General features: G+C 39.4%; 1 protein-coding gene across 2 annotated transcripts in view; it reads right to left on the bottom strand.

Annotated features, from left to right (window-relative positions):
• The window catches only part of RCAN2 (regulator of calcineurin 2), a 70,264-nt gene extending 57,249 nt beyond the window's left edge, over nucleotides 1–13,015 (bottom strand). Inside the window, exons 1-2 of one of the 2 annotated variants that reach the window (XM_062638507.1) lie at nucleotides 12,761–13,015; nucleotides 6,277–6,330 (exon numbers count right to left, since the gene is read on the bottom strand). In XM_062638507.1, the coding sequence (XP_062494491.1) occupies nucleotides 6,277–6,330; nucleotides 12,761–12,985 (279 nt within the window). In that variant the 5' untranslated portion in view covers nucleotides 12,986–13,015. The remainder of the gene's footprint in view (nucleotides 1–6,276; nucleotides 6,331–12,760) is intronic. The other variant, XM_062638508.1, reaches the window with a different exon arrangement.
• Nucleotides 13,016–18,514: the final 5,499 nt, after the last annotated feature.

Raw genomic sequence — 18,514 nt, 5'->3', positions numbered from 1 at the left:
AGGCAGACTTCAATCATAATGCAACGTCACTAGCCCTGGCCACAGAAAGCAACGGGAACAAGTCCAGCTCTAGCCAGAGAGTCAGGAGGAGGAGATGGGACCAGAGGTAAAACTAGAAAGGCTGCAAACTAAGTCCAAGGCTACAGTGCTAGTCCAAAGACAGGACTTGAGACAGACAGACCTATGTAATTCAAGCCAGAAATAAAAGCTCCATCCTGAGCTTAAGAGGAGTTCCTGGATCAATAAGCAGGAGGTGAGACAGGTCACAGTAACTGAATCCTGCTGGTGATACAAACCAGCATGTGCTGGCCACACATGTTATTAGGCAATAATTAAGCTATTTCAAGGAACCTGTTCTGAAATGGCTGTTGGGAATCAGAGCTGACAACATGGAGACTTCCAGACTCTGTGTGGAAGTTCTTAGGGAAAATACTGTTTGTCCTCAGCCAAAAGTGTGTCATGGGCCATTTTAACAAATTGGTTGAAAACATTCTCTCACATTATAGTGCTGGAACCCTTGCCAGAACATTATCTGATTTACAGCAGCAACACAGCCTAAGACTATAGCATTAGATATTACACTTTCATGTTTATTAGGATTGAATTTCTTCTTGGTAGATACTCGCTGACATTCAGTTGAGTGACCCACAGCAATACGTCAATTTAAGTTTTCAAGAAAATTATGACAAGCCAGGCAAAACATAAGTTTCCCTTTAAAACCAATTTAATATACAGGCTATAAACTGCACTAGGGTCTAGCTAAACTGCACTCCTTCAGTTTGCCCATTCTCTCAGCTTTGTTACTAAATCAGGTATAGCCAACTATTTATACCACCTTATCTGGTAGCACTGCCAGTTTGCTCACTGAGGACAAAGAAATCTATTTTACTAGGTTTGCAAGCAAGCACAATGAAAAAATTATTTCAGGCTCATGTCCTAGCTATATACAGGATACCACAGATGGCATATAACAATGACAAGCTATACCTGGAATACTGTGTTCAGTTTTGGTCCCACTATATAAAAGATGTGGTCAGGCTGGAGAAGGTCCAGAAAGGCCACAAGGATGATCCAAGGACTGAGTAGCCACGTGAAGAAAGGCTGAAAGAGCTGGAATTGTTCAGCCTTGAGAAAAGAAGGCTCAGGGAGACATTATCATCATGTTCTACTGTGTAAAAGTTGGCTAAAAAAAACCAAAAAAAAAACCAAAAAAAACCCACGAGACTCCCTTTTTACAAGGAGTCACATGGAAAAGATGAGGGGTGATGGGCACCAATTACTCCGGGGGAGATTCTAGCTGGACACAAGAGGAAAAATTTTCACATTCAGCCATTGGAATAATCTCCCCCAGTACTGGACAATTAAGATTTGGCTGGACAGGTTGCTGGAACATCTAGTCTAGGCCATACTTTGCCTAGATAAGTTGGACCAGATGATCCTTGAGGTCCCTTCCAACCTGGGATTCTATGATAGGGAATAAGGAAAGAGTTCAGAAATGTAAAGAGGTTGAAAGCTAAAAAAGCACATGGCTAGAAGCTGAGTTCAGATGAGAAGCCGCAATACATTGCAAAAATTAAGATCTAGGTTCACCCTAAGCAAAAACACTGCAAAGTAACACTGACAGTAACAATTACTCTGTGAAACTATTTTGCAGGTCTGAAATGAAACTGAAATACATGTAGGGTGACCACTGCTGTTCACATTGCACAAAACCAGGGAGGATTAAAAACTGTAGTTTGTATTTAACATTCTAGTGGTGGGGTATTTAAAATGACATTACTTAATACATGTTATCTCTTTCAGTCCTCCCACAGCTGAAGAGTTGTGTGGTACCTGAAGGAGTCAGCAGATGGCACCCATGGCACTCAATACAACCAGAGCACACGCATTCTGACGTCCTTTCATTCATATACAGTAGACTCTTCACAGAAAGTGTGGGGTTTTTTTTCTGCACCAGCCAGGATTTTCCGTAACACAGCATAAACGTAATTTATACCCACTTAGACTGTTTATCTTCAACTATCAAGGTGACTTGCTGCATGATCATTAGGAGCAAGGAGAGATCAGAAGCAAAATAGCGCTTTTCACTTACAACGTTTTAATCTCAAATTCCACAATATTGGTGGGTTTAACCAGTTTTCACAAGTGATGCATCTGTGTGAGAATCCCAGTTTCAAATACTCTTGTACCTCATCCTACATATACCTAAGATATGACCTCAAGAAGAAAAAACAAAACCCAACAAATAGTCCACATACATACAGATGATGGTTAGAGATGTATTGTAAAACACAAACACAAAAGGCATTAACAAAAATCTAAAGCTTGCCTAAAAACCAGTATCACATTATAACTACAACTCATGTATTACAGGTCTGGGGTTAACAGCAGTCCATACTCTACAAGGATAGCTGAAGATCTTTCAAAAGCAACGATAAGCAGTGAGAGCATTAACTGCTAATGCAGAATTAGAAGGAAAAGCAAGATAGGCTGATCTCTTTGAAAGATTTGGTACCTATCCAGAAACCATATACCACCTCTTTGCAGTACATAACACACAGAAAATCCCAAACCACTGTCCTCACATGACTTTCAGCTTATGAAGAATTTTCTGAAAACCAAGTGCCTCTTAATGTTTGCATTTGGACTCTCCTCCCCACCATTCAAGATCACAGAATCATAGAATGAATAGAGATGGAAGGGACCTTAAAACTCATCTAAGTTCCACCCCCAGCTGCAACAGCAGGGACACCTTCCACTAGACCAGATTGCTCCAAGCCCTGTCCAACCTGGCCAGGAACACTCTCAGAGATGGGGCAGCTACAGCCTCTCTGGGCAACCTTTGCCAGTGCCTCACCACCCTCACAGGAAAGAGCTTCTTCCAAATATCTCATCTAAATTTCCCTTCTTGAGGACTGTATTTTCAGTCAGGGATACCATGGACCCAAAGCTTTCAAGAAGAAATATCTTGAGAAATAGATAAACAATCTGCATACAAAACAGTCATGAAGAATAAAAATGGGAGAGACATAAATTACGTGACTCTTATCATGGTGTCTGGAAGCCAGCCCCATGGTGCACACCAGCCTGTTACCAAAGCCTTAAAATGGGGAAAACTTCCTCTCAGTCAGGGCTGGGACCCCATTTCCTCAGCATCTTCTGAAGTTCTCAGTTCTGTTCTTCCCTTATGAGCCAGCCAAACACCAGAAATGCAGGGAAGAAATGATCATACATCTACCTAATACTAGTTCCAGTAACATTAAGCTCAAAATTTCTAAGTGACTGCATGCCACAGTCTAACAGTATCTTTATGCTTTTTAGACTAACTACAAAACCAATTAAAAGAAACACATACCAATTTGCATCCCCCCTCCTGCAGTGTAATAAATGCCTTCATTACACTCTTGCCAAGGATACTGTAATTTCTTTTTCCCATAATGCTATCATCTTAACTTCCAGCTCATTAGTCTCTATCACATGAAAAAGGTTTGCTCTTATCCCTCTGAGACACACACATAACATCTACAATAGCTGCAATGCCTCTGCTTCTGTATTAAGTTTCAAAGCCTGGTACAAAAGTTACGTAATTTAAGCAGCATAAAGCACCTATAAAATGCAATCAAATTAGAGCAAGACAGCCTACAGTTAAAAGTGATCACATTAAAGCAAGTCAATAAAAAAGTACAAGATACATTATTGCCAAAGCCATTCACACACTCATACTACACAGGAAACTAAGGATTTGAATGAACTCCTCAGCTGACCGAATGGTAAAGTTCATCAGCACATCTGCTGCCCGAGGAGTGGACCTGAGAACATAGCCATAGAGAAACCATTGCACTACTGCACCAAATGCTAGAACTTCCATCAGCTGCAAAGAAGCATGAATTAATCTGAAGAAAATGTGTTTTCAAATGTACAGAAGTAACTGATTATTCATTTCACCTTGATTCAACTCTGAATATGATCTCTCACCTTTGTGCTCAAGTCTGTGGCAGAACCTGCCTTAACCAATGCCACAATCCTAAAGCTGCTGCCTCACAGTTTTCCACTCCATTATTACCTCAACTTGCCTTCAAGCATCCCTCATTTTTCTAAGACATTTCTACCCCTATTAAACACTGACATATTAATTACATTAAATTCTGGTGCAGTGTTGTTAATGTAGATTTTTTTTTATGAAACATTTGAGAAATTCACTTAAATAACTGGTAAAGTTGTAGATTTACTGTTTTGAATGACATTAAACCAAAACATGACTTCTGTAAATGCAATATCCCTATGCATTGGTAATGAAGGCTGACCTTCATTTAGAAGCCTTTTCCTTGGTCCAGAAAACTGATATCAGCACTTGTGGATGGATTAGGAGCTCTGATGGTATTAAAATAAGGAACAGCTGCTGCCCTAACCACATTAGAATGGCTTTACTGCACTTTTTGATTTCTATCAGCTACAAAACCAGTAGTTTTGTTGACTTCAGAATGACAGCTTGCTGGAGGGAGAAGGGCAAAACTGTGTTTGATTATTAGCAGATATCAGCCAATAAGAACTACTTAGTGGAACAAACCAAAGACTTTTCTATAAACTGCATAAAAGCAGCTTTTCCCTTTTAAAGATGCAGCTCTTGCTTGTGCCAGCAGATATAAGAAAGGTTGACTTGCTTTAATACACACTGTGCCAAGATACGTTTCACTTAGATATATGGAAGCTCTTGTAGAAATGACTGCTGTGGTTTATTCCAAGTGTGACCTGGTGTCTATCTTCTTGCTTTTATATCGCTTCATAAAAACACACTGCACCTTAGATTGCCTGATAAGCAAAAAGGCAAAAAAAAACAACCCACCAGGTATAACACTGGTCAAGAATAACAAGTATCACCAGTTACGATAAATCCAACCCTCACAAACTTGGTAGACATGAAATAGAAAAAAGCTGCATGAAATATTTCTGCTAGGTTCTCTTATCATCCCCGAAAGCAACATATCCTACTATCATCCTGGGGAAGAAGAGGCTCAGTATTCCACGTATATGCAGTCAAACTCGCAAATATCTTCAAGCAGGATAGTCAGGAGGAGAAAAATACAGCCAACAAAACTTCTCCGTCAGCAAAAGTCCTTGGTTGAACTCAACATCCCAGTTAACAGTGGTAGGGAATTCAGAGGGAAGACACACTAGCCTCAGCATTCCAGGCCAAATCTCAACTTGCTCAAAGATTAAAAGGCATTTGAGCCCAGGAATTTAGTTCAACCAATTAGAGGAGACAGATGAGTGCAAAGTGGAACTTTAAATCTAGATTTGTACAGTGTTTAGGAGTAACTAAATTAGACCTTCCCACAGTTTATCCTTCTATGTTCATTGTGCTAGAGAAACTGACTTACAGGTAAGACCTCTCAATTCTCTCTGGCTCCCAGAACCTGTGTTTTCTCATGCCACAATTGATAGTCCCTAAACCTTTACATGGATTTACCAATACCTTTGTTAAAATCTTATTATTCAAAATTTTATCTATAGGAGCAGAAGAAAATAGCATCCCTATACAAAAAAAAAAAATTACTCTGAATGTCCTTTCCCAGGAAAGATTTCCCACCCACCCTGATTTCTTGAGATAATGCATTCCCTCTAGGCTGCAGAGCAGAGCATGAGCACAGAAAGCCAATGCTAAAAGAATTTTTCCATAGTTGCTCTTAAGGCGAAAAGTACATTTCCAAATTTAAAAAGCAGACAGTAACTGCTGTCTTGTGTGTTCTGGAAAGAATATTACTCAGTTTATTTTTGTAATTTACAAACAACTAGTATTGCTTGATGCTCTGAAGCACTACTGAAAATTTCAACTGCAATGAACACAGGCCTACCTTTAACCCAGTTGGTCTTTTGCCAGGCACATTCTCCCACCAAAACAAGGGCATTTGTACTACCAAGCACCCTGTGCAAGGATGGGAAAATAACCCCAACTACTGTATAAATTATTAGACAGCATCCACATTACAGACAGTGGTGTTTCAGGCCCAGAAATTCTTGGTAGTCTTTTTTTTTTTTATAGGTTGCTTCATTTTTTTTGTTGCTTTAAACACATTTTCAGAGCAGGAATCAAACATTGATTGAATAGAATAATATTTGGAGCTTTGTAACTCCTGGATAATCACGTCCAAATATACCTTCTACTTGCATGGCATGAAATAGGCATATGCACAGGTTCAACCTGACCATACTGTTACAGCTGCACAGTGTTCTTCTTTGTGTTTCTTCAAAGGTTATAAAATCATAAAGCTTATGCACCTTCCCAGAAAGACAGCAGAAATGCTGAAGCCTTTCAGTAACAGCCAGAATTACCTAAGAAAGAAGATGGAAGGAATGCCAAAACCAGACTAAGCTAACAACTCCTTACAGTTCCATTAGAAATTCCGCAGATCACCTCAGAGAAAATTGGTGTCAGACCCTTTATAAACACGTAAATGCAAGTTGTCTGAACAGCAATAAGAGTAACCTTAAAAAATCTCCTTATAAATATGTATTAAAATTCTGAATACACAAACCACACCAAGCAAAATTCATTTTCTTCCTCCCAACCAGAAAGAATGCTCAATAGTTCCCAAATGTCAATGAAAGTTACCTTTGCTACTGTTCTTAGATATAAAGAAGTTCTTTCCTGTGAGAGTGGCGAGGCACTGGCACAGGGTGAGCCCAGAGAAGCTGTAGCTGCCCCATCCCTGGCAGTGTTCAAGGTTGGATGGGGCTTGGAGCAATCTGGTCTAGTGCAAGGTGTCCCTGCCTGTGGCAGGGAGCTGGAACTAGACAAGGTTGAAGGTCCCTTCCAATCCAAACCATTCTATTAAATATCTACACCTCTTTTAGGGTGCAGAGAGCACTTGTATAATGCTGCTGAAAAACCTGGGATTATCACTCTAACAGTCAGATGGGAACTCAGATGCCAAGCGCAAGAGGTCATAGGTGTCTTCAGCAGAAATACTGCATTAGACCGAGATGGTTTACGCTGAAAGTATTTGAAATTAGTTACAGAATAAAATATGAATGCCATGGAAATGCATACTTGTCATAGCAAGAACAGCCTCCTATATAGCTTTTAGTTCTTAGATGTCAGTAAACTACCACCCAGGGAAGAGTACAAGACAGGATTCCCAAAGGGCAGCTACAATTCATGAACTGCTGAAGGACACTTCCTTGCAAGCTGTCTGTATTTTTATTTTAGTAGATGCAAATACAGTATGTAGTAGAGAAACACTTTTTTTTTTCCCCAGAATGACAGGGAATAATCCATTTATAAAGCAGAACAAACCCAAGTGGGTAGAGATTCCACAGCTCAAGGCACAGTCTGCTTCAAGTGGCAGTTTCTGATACTGTTATCATATCGACAGATGAAAACCTTACAAGGTAGAAAAACTGAAAGTAAAACAAAGCAGCAGCAAGTGTACCAGGAAGGCAGAATGAAGCCTGCATTCCTTTCCAGCCTTGGAGCGGTGACTTCATCTTTGCTAGGGTGACCTTCCACTGAGACCAGGCTTGAATACTAATATTAGACTAAAAAGAAGTATGCCACCCTCTAAATACAATGATGACTCAACACCTAGAGGCTCCAGTGATGTAATGTTAAGTCAGAACCTCTTTGATCATAATCGAGATTTTTAAAAGTGAAGGCAAAAGGCACAGATCTTCCCTTGCAGGAAGACTGCCTCCTAGAGCATCTTCTTGAATTAGCCTGTAGGAAAAGGGAACCAAAGAAACACTTCACACATGGCAGCAGACACACTGGCTTCCCTTTGTTTAAAAGGAGCGCTGAAAAGACACATTTCAATTACATGCTTCAGAGTCAAAGCATCAGTAGAAAGGTTTGTGTTAATCCTAGAAGTGAGAAGTTAACGGTAACCCAGCAGACCACTGAACTGTCCAGTGTCTTTTACTGCACCTTAAAAATAAAAATAGCAGCATGCAGATGCGCTTTGTTGCGAAAGCCAAATTCCAAGTATAAAAGAAAAAAGCCTTTCCAAGTAAGGCTATAGAGTTCTCTTAAAGCATCAAACTTGAACAAATATTCCAGCACTCACTTGAGTAGCCTTAGATCTTTTTCAATGCCCAAGCTCAATAATACATCTTTTTAAAAAAAAGGTAGTCTAACACGGACTTCTGTAGTAAAAGCAAGTCATCATCCAGTATATGTGAAAGAACCCCTCATGAAGGAAGTAACCGTTTTTGTAATAAACACCATTAAACTAGAATTATCTTTTCCATTGATTTGTTAATTTGACCTCTTTTTTCTTCCCTTTCCCACTCCATCTCCATTAACCTCCCTGTTCAGGAAATGCATTCCCCAGTCTTGCATTCACACACTGACCCTCCTCTTCAGAAGAACTTTTTAGGATACACTTCATCATAAGTTCCAAGAATCACAAACTGGTGGAGGTTGGAAGAGACCTCTGAAGGCCCATCTTGAACAACCCTCCTGCTCAAGCCAGCTGTCCAGGACCATATCCAGAGGCTTCTGAATACATCTGTGGAAGGAGACCACACCACCACCCTGCACAACCTGTGGCAGTGCTCTGTCACTTTCACAGTAAGAAAGTGTTTCCTTATGTTTCAGTTTGCACCCATGGCCTGTGGTCCTATCACTGGGCACCACTGAAGAGAGCTGGGCGCCATTTTCTCTGCACCCTCCCTTTAGGTGTTAATACACACTGATAAGATCCCCCAGAGCCTTCTCTTCTCCAGGCTAAACTCTCCCAGCTCTCTCAGCCTTTCCTCATAGGAGGTGCTTCAGTCCCTTCATCATCTAAGTGGCCCTTCACTGGACACTCACCAGTATGTTCATATCTCTAGTACTGAGAATCCAGAACTGGATGTGTCTGGTCACTGTTTTCTCATGCAGAAATAATAATTTAATAATTACCAATAATAATCTCTCCTATTGGTTTTAATTAAGTTAGCAAGAAAAAGCACTTAGTGGACTTCAGCTACCATTTCCTTGTCAGCTTCACCATACCTAAAATGCTCAGAAACTGGTTTTTCATTCTTTATCCGAAATACAACTATCAAGTTTAATAGCTGCTCCTCCTGATTTGAGCCAAAATAGTGGCAAAAGGAAGAGCATACAGCCTCTAAACAGCTTGAGGAAACACATCCTTCCCTCACATAAGCATATTCTAATAATGTCAGTTTTGTGTAAGTAGTTCCTGAGGCATTACAGCATCTGAAGAAACCATCTTAAGAGACAAAGATGCTTCACTTTGACAGTGGGCTTACCAGTTTCAGCCTGAAGGAAACTACAGTCATAATACAGAAAAGGATGTTTTTACAAAACAGTGATATATGCATAACAAATTTACAACAAAAGGTTTACTATCCAGAAAGCCCGAGGGGCTACGTGCAGCAATTAACTGTTAAAACACACACACACACATCCACCCTTAGGAGTAATCAGTCATGCCCTTTGGCTCCCCACCACAGTTGCTTTTTCAGGAAAGATAAAAGGAGCAGTGCCTCCCATTCAGTCACACCATCAGCCAAAAATAACAGTCTCAATTTTGCCATATCTTAAGTAGTCCCAGCAGTTTTTCCAAGAGACATGTGGTAATTATCAGGGTTTAGAAGTATTTTCTATTTAGTTTCTTTAGAGTAGGATTTCCATGACCCAACAAAGCCAGCGCTGCACACTTCAAAAAGCCTCCCCCTACCATGAACAAGTTATATGCTAAAATAAATGATCATAACATAGAACGGTTATGGGGCACAACTGAGTGTGACCCCAGATTTGGAACAGGGTTGTTAAGATAATCTACTTCTCCACACCTTTGTTGGCCTTTAAAAGCTAAAAAACTCAGTATTTTCTAGTTGCATTGTAAAGAAGGTACAATTCTACTTTCTATATGAAGGAGAAGGCTATCCATGATAGGAGTGGAGATAAGCAAAACCACACCCCCACCTCAGCTGTAGCAAGCTGATAGTGTATTGATGCTGCTAAGCCATCATGTGCAAATCCTTAAATGCCTGTATCATTGACCCAGATAGGTCATTCTCCTGACCAAGAACACAGTAAAGCAAATGTTGAAAGCAAGTATTTTTTTTACTAGATACTGTTACTGTAGCAAAATCAGATATACACAGCCAGTATAAATTTATATTTCCCCTTTCTTCTTCCAGTGTTTAGGATCAGGCAGTGACTCCTGAGCAGCTTTCTTTACACTAGATGGCAATGCTCATCTTCAGATTCAGGGCCCGCAACTCTTCAGACTCGCTCTGTGTTGAGACCTTAGGGTGCCAGCCAGGAGAAGACTCGAGCCTGGCCTGATACAATTTCTTAATCTGTAAAGAACATGGCCTTCAGCTGCAAGAATTCCTCATCTTCAGAAAAACAAAGGTCCAAAACTCAGGTTTCCTGCAGATGCCATAGTCACTCTTGATAAGGCAACACTGAATCCTTTCCAAGAAGTGCTGTACAGCCACGTGAGGTTGGTGAAAGTGTATAAACAATACAGAATGCAGTAAGATCAGACAATGTGAATCAGCTTATCCACAGTGCTGGCATACATGCAGGTAAGTGTTACCCCCAGGCTGCTGCCAGCCCGTTCTCAAACACAAACTGGAACTTAACCTGCATCTGACACAGTACTTAAGTGTCTTCAAATTAAAACACAAAGTAGTTAAGGCATTGGCTTTTAAAAACCCATCTTTGGAAAGAATATTGCTTAGATATTTGCATATTGAAAGACTGAATTTGACAGTTCAGCCTCTTAAGGCACTTCAGCAATGTAGCTTTAATATTGTTGCATACCAGAGCCACTTAGAAGCTTATACATTTAAGTATTATTTATACAGCACATTCACAGACCAAACCTAAACAACCTTTCAAAATGACAGGTTTCTCTGGCTTTCTTTACCAGCTAACTTGTAACTTCCAAACCAATCATACCTCTATTTTCCTCCTAAAAGCATGGGTCAGGAGTAAGAGACAAAAGATACACTGCAAAATCATTACTTTCTGTGGAATGGATAACACAATGAAACTACTATAAATACAACCACTAATGTAGTATGTTTTTTAAAAAGTTTAGTGTACCACTACTTTTACACGGGATCAATATATAACTGAAGATATGATTATCAGCAGCATTTATGGTGTGAGATTTTAAACTTCAGCTTAGTAACTTGACAATATTTTATACTGAATTCATGTATGCTCTTATCATGCAGCAATGGTTAATAATAGAAAGGATTACCAGTATTAATCAACTGGGAACATAAGGGCATGTTCTACAGGAATAAAAATCATAATCAGCTCCCCAGGTCCTTGGATTTAATGAGAAATCTGAAGGTAATCCCATCTAGTTAAATACAGATTTATGGGGGTAACTACTTACCTGCCAACAGAGCTATTCAATCTATGTCATTGACAGCTAGTTTACAGAAATGCACATGGAACAGAATACCCACCTCCACAACCCAGCTGCTATTCTTAAGACATCCTTAAGCCCTGCAAGTCTTTGGGGATTGCTTTCCCACGTACTTACATAATCATCCACTCCATTTTCTAACTAAGCCACCAGCTAAATGCCAGAATAGAGCTCTCAGCGAAGAAAGCTCAGGAGCAAGTGGGGATAGAATCTCTGCAGGAGACAAAGAGATTCTCTAGTTCTGGGCACACTTCTTTTTTCTTCCTTTAAAATTATACTTTCAAACCCCTTCAACTTAAATGAAGCTCATTACTAAATGGTTCTGAAATTCCACAAAATGGCACAACATAAGTGCAGATGTGCCTGTAACAATTAGCCTAGACTACTTCATCAGACAATTAAGCACAAAGCTATCAGTTTTCCATTCCTGACACCTCCATCAGGAAGAATACTAGGTTAAGAAACAGGAACTGAACACTTCCTGCAAAAAGTTGATTTTTTTTAAATTATTTTTATATTAAGATATTGTTTTCAACATTGTTTTAGTCAAACTACAGAGTTAAAAGTAATCTCGCATAGTTCTTGTCTTTGTTCTACTATCATTCATTTTAGATTTTTCAAATAAAATAGTATTTCAGATAACTTAAAACATTTGAGACCCTATCATTCATACAACTGCCTGAAAGGAGGTTATAGTGAGGCCGGGGCTGGTCTCCTTTCCCAGGTAACAAGTGATAGGACAAGGAGAAATGGCCTCAAATTGCACCAGGGGAGGTTTAGATTGAATATTAGGAAAAGTTTCTTCACCCAAAGGGTTATCAAACATTGGAACAGGCTGCCCAGGGAAGTGGTGGAGTCACCATCCCTGGAGGTGTTTAAAAGATGCGTAGATGTGGCCCTTAGAGACATGGTTCAGTGGTGGACACTGCAGAGCTAAATTAATGGTTGGACTCCATCTTGGAGGTCTTTTCCAACATAAAAGATCCTATGAGAAGATACAGTAAAGGCAGCCTCCCATCACAGTGGTACGTGATCAGCAAGTGGGAGAAACTTTCACACGTTTAACTTTGCCACCTCCATCACAACTGCAGCTACAATTCCTATGAAGACCTGTACCCACATTTCAGTATTCTACAAATCTGAACAAAAGAAGATTTTTGCTCACCAGAGTTGATAAAACCTTTTTAAGCTATTGAAATAGATGTCATGGCAGAATATTGTTGTCACCTTAGAAAGAAAGCATAGTTTGGATCCATTTTCTTTGTACAAGAAAGATTAAACTGTTTCACTGAAACTGCAGTAAATACAAACATAAGGCATATGTTTCTCATGTATTGAAAATATGGAAAGCAACACTTTACCTTGCTGTTCTCATCTTCAAACACAGACTGGTGAACATTACAAGCAAAGAGAGAATTCGGGAGATCGTTGAAGTCAATTATTTCATGAAAATCTTCCTCTGCAAAGCACCTCTTTAAATCGCTGTCTCCATTTATAGAGTAGAGCAAGAAGTGTGCTCCATCCTCTGCGATACAACCATAGTGACCCAGGCCACGCATTCCAAAGAAGTACGAGTCTCCCCTCATCCCTGGCAACAAGAAGAGACACAGTTACACTACACTTCAAAAATATCATACGCACAAGTTAACCAGAAATCCTTAGTTTGGGGGGTTAGTTCATAGAAAGCATACTTAACAATATTTTAAGGCAACAATTGGACTCTGAAGCAGCCACTAAAACTAGTTTCACCAAAGGGTGAAATAAAGGGGATCTGCTTTAGTTTTAATTATTAGCACAGAAAAGACCTAAGCATACCAGCACAAGCTGCTGAACACAACCAGAAGCGTTATTTCAGTGCCCTTGCCCTAAAGGAAAATACTGGGTTGTATTTAGGTTTAAGAGAATCATGTTTGCTACTGGGAAGGCAGGCTGGTGCTTCTGAATTCACAGTCAGCTTAGAGAAAAAGTGTAATGCATTGGGTAAGATGAAAGTGAAAATAACTTCAACAGTTAAAAAAAGCTAAGGGAAGAGTGGACTTGAGAGATGATTCTCAGCACGCTTTAGGAAAATCCTGCTGCCTTTGGAGCCTTTACTCCATCCAAATCTATCGCATAGAAAGGTAATGTTATGACACATAAGTAACAAGCCCATACATCAAATACTATGCCTACTATTGATAACAACAGTAAACTTCATACCAGCCAAGAGGAATAAGTAAATGTCCAATTAATTATTGGTGTGTTAATTAGCATAAATTCAGGTATTTATCAATCCTTAGTACAGGTGTAATACACATCAGCTACAACCTCTACAGAGCTCCAATAAGCTGACTAGAAGTCATGGAGAAGCATAATAAATCCCCTGATGCTTTTGTTTCTTTTAATCACAATATGTAATCATTGGCTGGTTTTCCTCCTCATAATGAGTTAAAGAATTACATAAACAGTATGCTCATCTGTTTCTGATTTGCTCTACTGCATGCTTGCTATTCTCTATAAATAGTTGTAAATATTAGTTCAAATACACTATTTAGGACTAGTGTCCAAAATTAAACTCTATGGGCTTATTACACTTAATCTTGGTAAAGCAAAGCTAAATTAGTTCAAAGCTTGATCCATTCATTTAAGAGGTCATGGGATCAAGGCCTAATCAGGTCATATTTAAGAGACCAATACAGAAGACTTATTTCTGAAAATTAAAAACTGAACAGAAAGACACAGGAATATTAAGTCATTGTTAATGTCTTCTTGATTCAAAACCTACCAAAACCTGTTTTCTTAATCAGTGCTTATGCAGCTGTGCTCAAGTAATGATTTTCTTAGGGGAGCAGGGCATTGCTTTGACATTCTGCTCATTTTTAAAAGTGATAAATTTAGCCAAAGAAGATGGAAAGGGACATGGCGGCAATCTTTGCACCCCAAAAGGCAGCTGCAAATGGAAAGAAATAACTTCTTGCTGCCAGGGCTAAGGCAGAGAGGCTAAGAACCACACTGGTACCAACACATCACCAGACAAAGCCATGATAGCCCTTGACAGTGGTAGGTAAATGGTTAGGACTTGATGATCTTAAAAATCTTTTCAAACCTGCACAATTCTACAGAGCTAGTCTGCCATGCCTGTGCCTTTCATATAACTTCATTTCTGCTGCTGCTCTGAAATGATACTTGGCTGATAACAGCACATCATACCGTGACATAAGGTTACAGAAGTGTCAGTAATTTTATTGCTGAGGTCTCAGGGCTAACAACAGAAGTCCTCAAGAAAACAAGCTGAAGTCATGCTCCAAAAGTATCAGTTTAGAGCACAGAGTCCACGCTTGCCACACTCTGATCACATAACAGAAACAGATTTACTAGCCAGTATTATTTCTCACAACAGCTAAGGCTGGAAGGGGCCTGGACTGGGCACCTAGTCCAAACCACAAGGTCAGACCAGGATAACTCAGGACCTTATCCAGAGATAAGCGCTGTACAGCAATACCACTCAGAGCACATGTAGCGATCTGCAAAGAGCTGGCAGGTCACAGGATCTTAACTGTCCTCCTTTTCCAGGTACCAAAGTATGTTACACAGCTAAAACCAGAATAGTTTTCTAGTGCTTTATTCCATGCATGTGATTTATGAGGGAGGGGTTGAAAACAAGCAAGAGTGCAGGGCTGTAAGGAAGCAGGTATAGTATGAAAGCCTCTGGCCAATTACCTCCTTTTACTGTATCAACCTAAGGACGGGTTTTTAGACTATCCCATGCATACCAGTAATTTCACCAGCTCAAGCTGGTATTAGCACAAGTATCTCCAACTAATTTCAGTTTAGGAATTTAACTGTACCTGAAAAGAAAGCCTAAATAAGTGGCAAAAGAAATGCCTACTTCAACAGTAGGCATTAATGTAGTAGGAACTCAGTATCACAGCAATACTGCCTCTGGTAATTGAGCCAACTCACTTGAGCCTAGTATTACCATGAATTTCTGTATAAATGTACCCAAGTACGTACCATGAAAAATAAGCAAAACTCACAGCAGCCACTACTGGGGAAGACACTTAAATTCACTCTGGCAGAGAATATTAATAGATCTTCTACTCCAAACACAATCTCTAAACATGCTTACCATCATGTCTAGCATGTGCTGAGATTCATTGCTTCTAGGTTTATAAAAATAAAATTCAAGCCCAATATGTTACAAAATAAAGTTTACATGCCTGAGAGTATGAAGTACTTCATTCACAACAGGCAAAGTTCTTTCAGTCAGTGAAAATGCTGACTATTTTAGAGTCATACTGGCCAAGAACCTCCCCCCCCCCAAACATTAAGCTGGAGGAGTCCAGTCAGCAGAAGGGGATGTTTCAAGCCAACTTTACACAACAGACTCAAAAGTACAAAGATGACACAAGCTGATACTCAAAAGTTGAAGGAATTTGGATTATGAACGAACATTCAATAAGCATCCTAGCGAGAAGGGGAAAATTAAACCAAACTGGGAATAGCGAAGTTTAGGACCCACAAGAATGTCCTAGGATATAATGAAAGCGGGATCTGCTGGTTGAATGGAACTTGGAAGGGACAAACATACCTGAATCAGCAACATTTGTCAGCACACTTCAATGCTTTGGGCTGTAAATTCAGACTGAATGGACAAACAAGCACTTCTGCCAAAACATGCAACATAATCTGTCAAGTACTTCAGGCTTCTTGCCCCAACACCAGTCGTTTTCCTATACAGAGGAGGGCCCCACGCAATCTTTTGTAGTAAAGAAAGCATCTCCTGCTCCGATTCATGGCACAACCAAACTGATACAGTTAAAACACCAGGCCTAAGGAAAAAAGGTTGGGTTTAATTCTATGCATAAAGTAGGTAACTGACCTGATCAACTTAACAGCTGTGTAAATATCTGTAGCAACCAACTTAGGCCCAGTTTGGGAACAGAGAGACAACAGCAGAGGTTGGAATTGTACTTTTCAGCAACTAACCTACTTAAAGAATTCATGAAATTATAATCTTGAGTTTTCACAGCTCCGCATGAACTTCATAATAAGTCACATATGGGACATTATCTTCAGCCAGTCATGAGTTGGAAATCTTACCACCTTCTGCATCATAAATAACTTTACATATATATATAAAGCAAATAACTACACATCCTTTATTATGTCTGTCAAACTACTTAAGGCTCAGGTATTTTTTTGTTGGTAGCATTTTGTAGCTTCTTTGAATTTACTTAGCTACAGGCAGTCCTCTGTCAAAAAATATTATCTTCCTGATTATTCTACTAATTTGGAACAAAAGAATTTACATTTCAAATCCCTTAAAATAATTAATTCCAAATCATGTATAAACCATGAACTGCATTGTCATATAAAATAAACCAAATTACAAGTCATCTTTTATGTAACTATAATACAATCATGTGATCACATTCCCATTTATATTAAAGCTCCTTTCCACAACTGCTGACAAAATAAGCTAACTCCTCCTCTCCTGCTGTCCTTATAAAAAAAACCCAACAACCAGAAAGACATCCAAATAAGAATAAACCATGGTCATCTTGCCTTTAAAATGTAATGACTCCAAAGAGAGCTGTGCATTTGCTTCTCCCTTCCCAAATCAGGATATTTTTAAACACGTAAGATACCAGGAGTTGTCATCCAGAATTTCAAAAGAAGTAGCAACACCGTAACAGCAACACTAAGGCATCATCCAGCACCAACACTGATGCTAAATTAGTTCACCAAGATCTTAACAGGGACCACACTAGTAAACTCCATATCAGAATTGCTCCCCTTCAAAGAGAGAAATATACACAAACCTGAGCCCAAGTCCAAGTAACCTAATCCTGATTGTTTGCCACATCCCTTTATCCCCTGTAAATAAAGTTCACCCATATGCAATCTGTGTTTCTATACTATTTCTGTATTTGGTGTAGGGTTTTGACCTTAAGCCTTCACATCAAAAAAATAGTAAATTACTTGAAATTTCTCCTCCTGTGGTCAGTGTGTGCAAGAGCTTGAAATCTGTGACAGCTCAAACCACGAAGCAAACACCCTTCCCATAGGAACAATTAGGTTATGTCAGTGTTCAACCCTACAGATACTGTAACTGAAAGCTCTGTAGAGATTCCAGGTGGGAGCTAAGCATTCACTCTGTCACCTCCCTATTTTTAGACATGCTACACCTCTAATTAAAATTAACAGAGACTAGCAAAATTTCATATTCACTGGCAAATAGCTTACTTAAAACTGTTATCAAAAAGTATTGCTTTTTTAGTGTTAAACCAAAAAGGCAAAGAGGTACATCCTATGATGGAGTCAAACCCCTACAGAGCAAACAACTGCAGCTGAAATTTTGCTAAATTAAGACAACTTTAGCACATAAAGTGTCTGAATGGACCAAAGCTTTATATACCACCAAGCACGTATAGATTTATCCACTGTTTCTTATGGAAACTAATAACGCATTTCTTTGGTGACCATTTTCCATTTTTAAGAGGTTTTAGGAAGAGTCCCTGAGGGACATCAAGAAACAGGGACAAGTCTTTTGAAATTGCTAGGAAACTTTACTTTTTTTTATTAAACACTGCTTGCCATGACAAACATGGCTAAAAATAGACTAAAGCAAACAAAATGGTACAAATAGAAGCTTTAAATATAATCATTATAAACTAAAAGTATTATTGAGTCCCAAATACAAACCTGGAAACCATAATTTACAGGAATTAAGAAAAGTTTTGGAAAAAAGAAAAAGGGGGGAGGCAAAAAAATGTTGAAGTTGTTTTTCTAGAAGGGTCCAGAAAAGGTACAGGGATTCTACCTCTGCTACTGAAAGTACAAAACCAAACAGCAAGCTATACCATAATTTGAAGGGGGGGGGGGGCAGGGCACGATCAGTCTTTGAATAGTCACTGAATTAATGACAGCACAGTCACCAGTTCCTGTCATGTCAGCCTAAGGATGTAGCTCCTGCTGAAGCACTCGGACCCACAGTGAAGACTTCAGCAGAAGGCACAAGGATATCAGGGTAGTTCAGATAATAGTAGCCTATTAAAATTTCATTCCATTCTGCAAAATTAACACTGGAGACAAATATTATTTTTATGGGGTGGTAATTCTTCACTGTGGAA

This window comes from Pezoporus occidentalis, unplaced genomic scaffold (genome assembly GCF_034315485.1).
Source record: "Pezoporus occidentalis ecotype Australia unplaced genomic scaffold, CSIRO_AGI_Poc_V1 ctg57, whole genome shotgun sequence".
NCBI classification, from domain to species: Eukaryota; Metazoa; Chordata; class Aves; order Psittaciformes; family Psittacidae; genus Pezoporus; species Pezoporus occidentalis.
The sequence above is the reverse complement of the archived record's forward strand: the minus strand, read 5'-3'. Positions and strand labels throughout refer to the sequence as shown.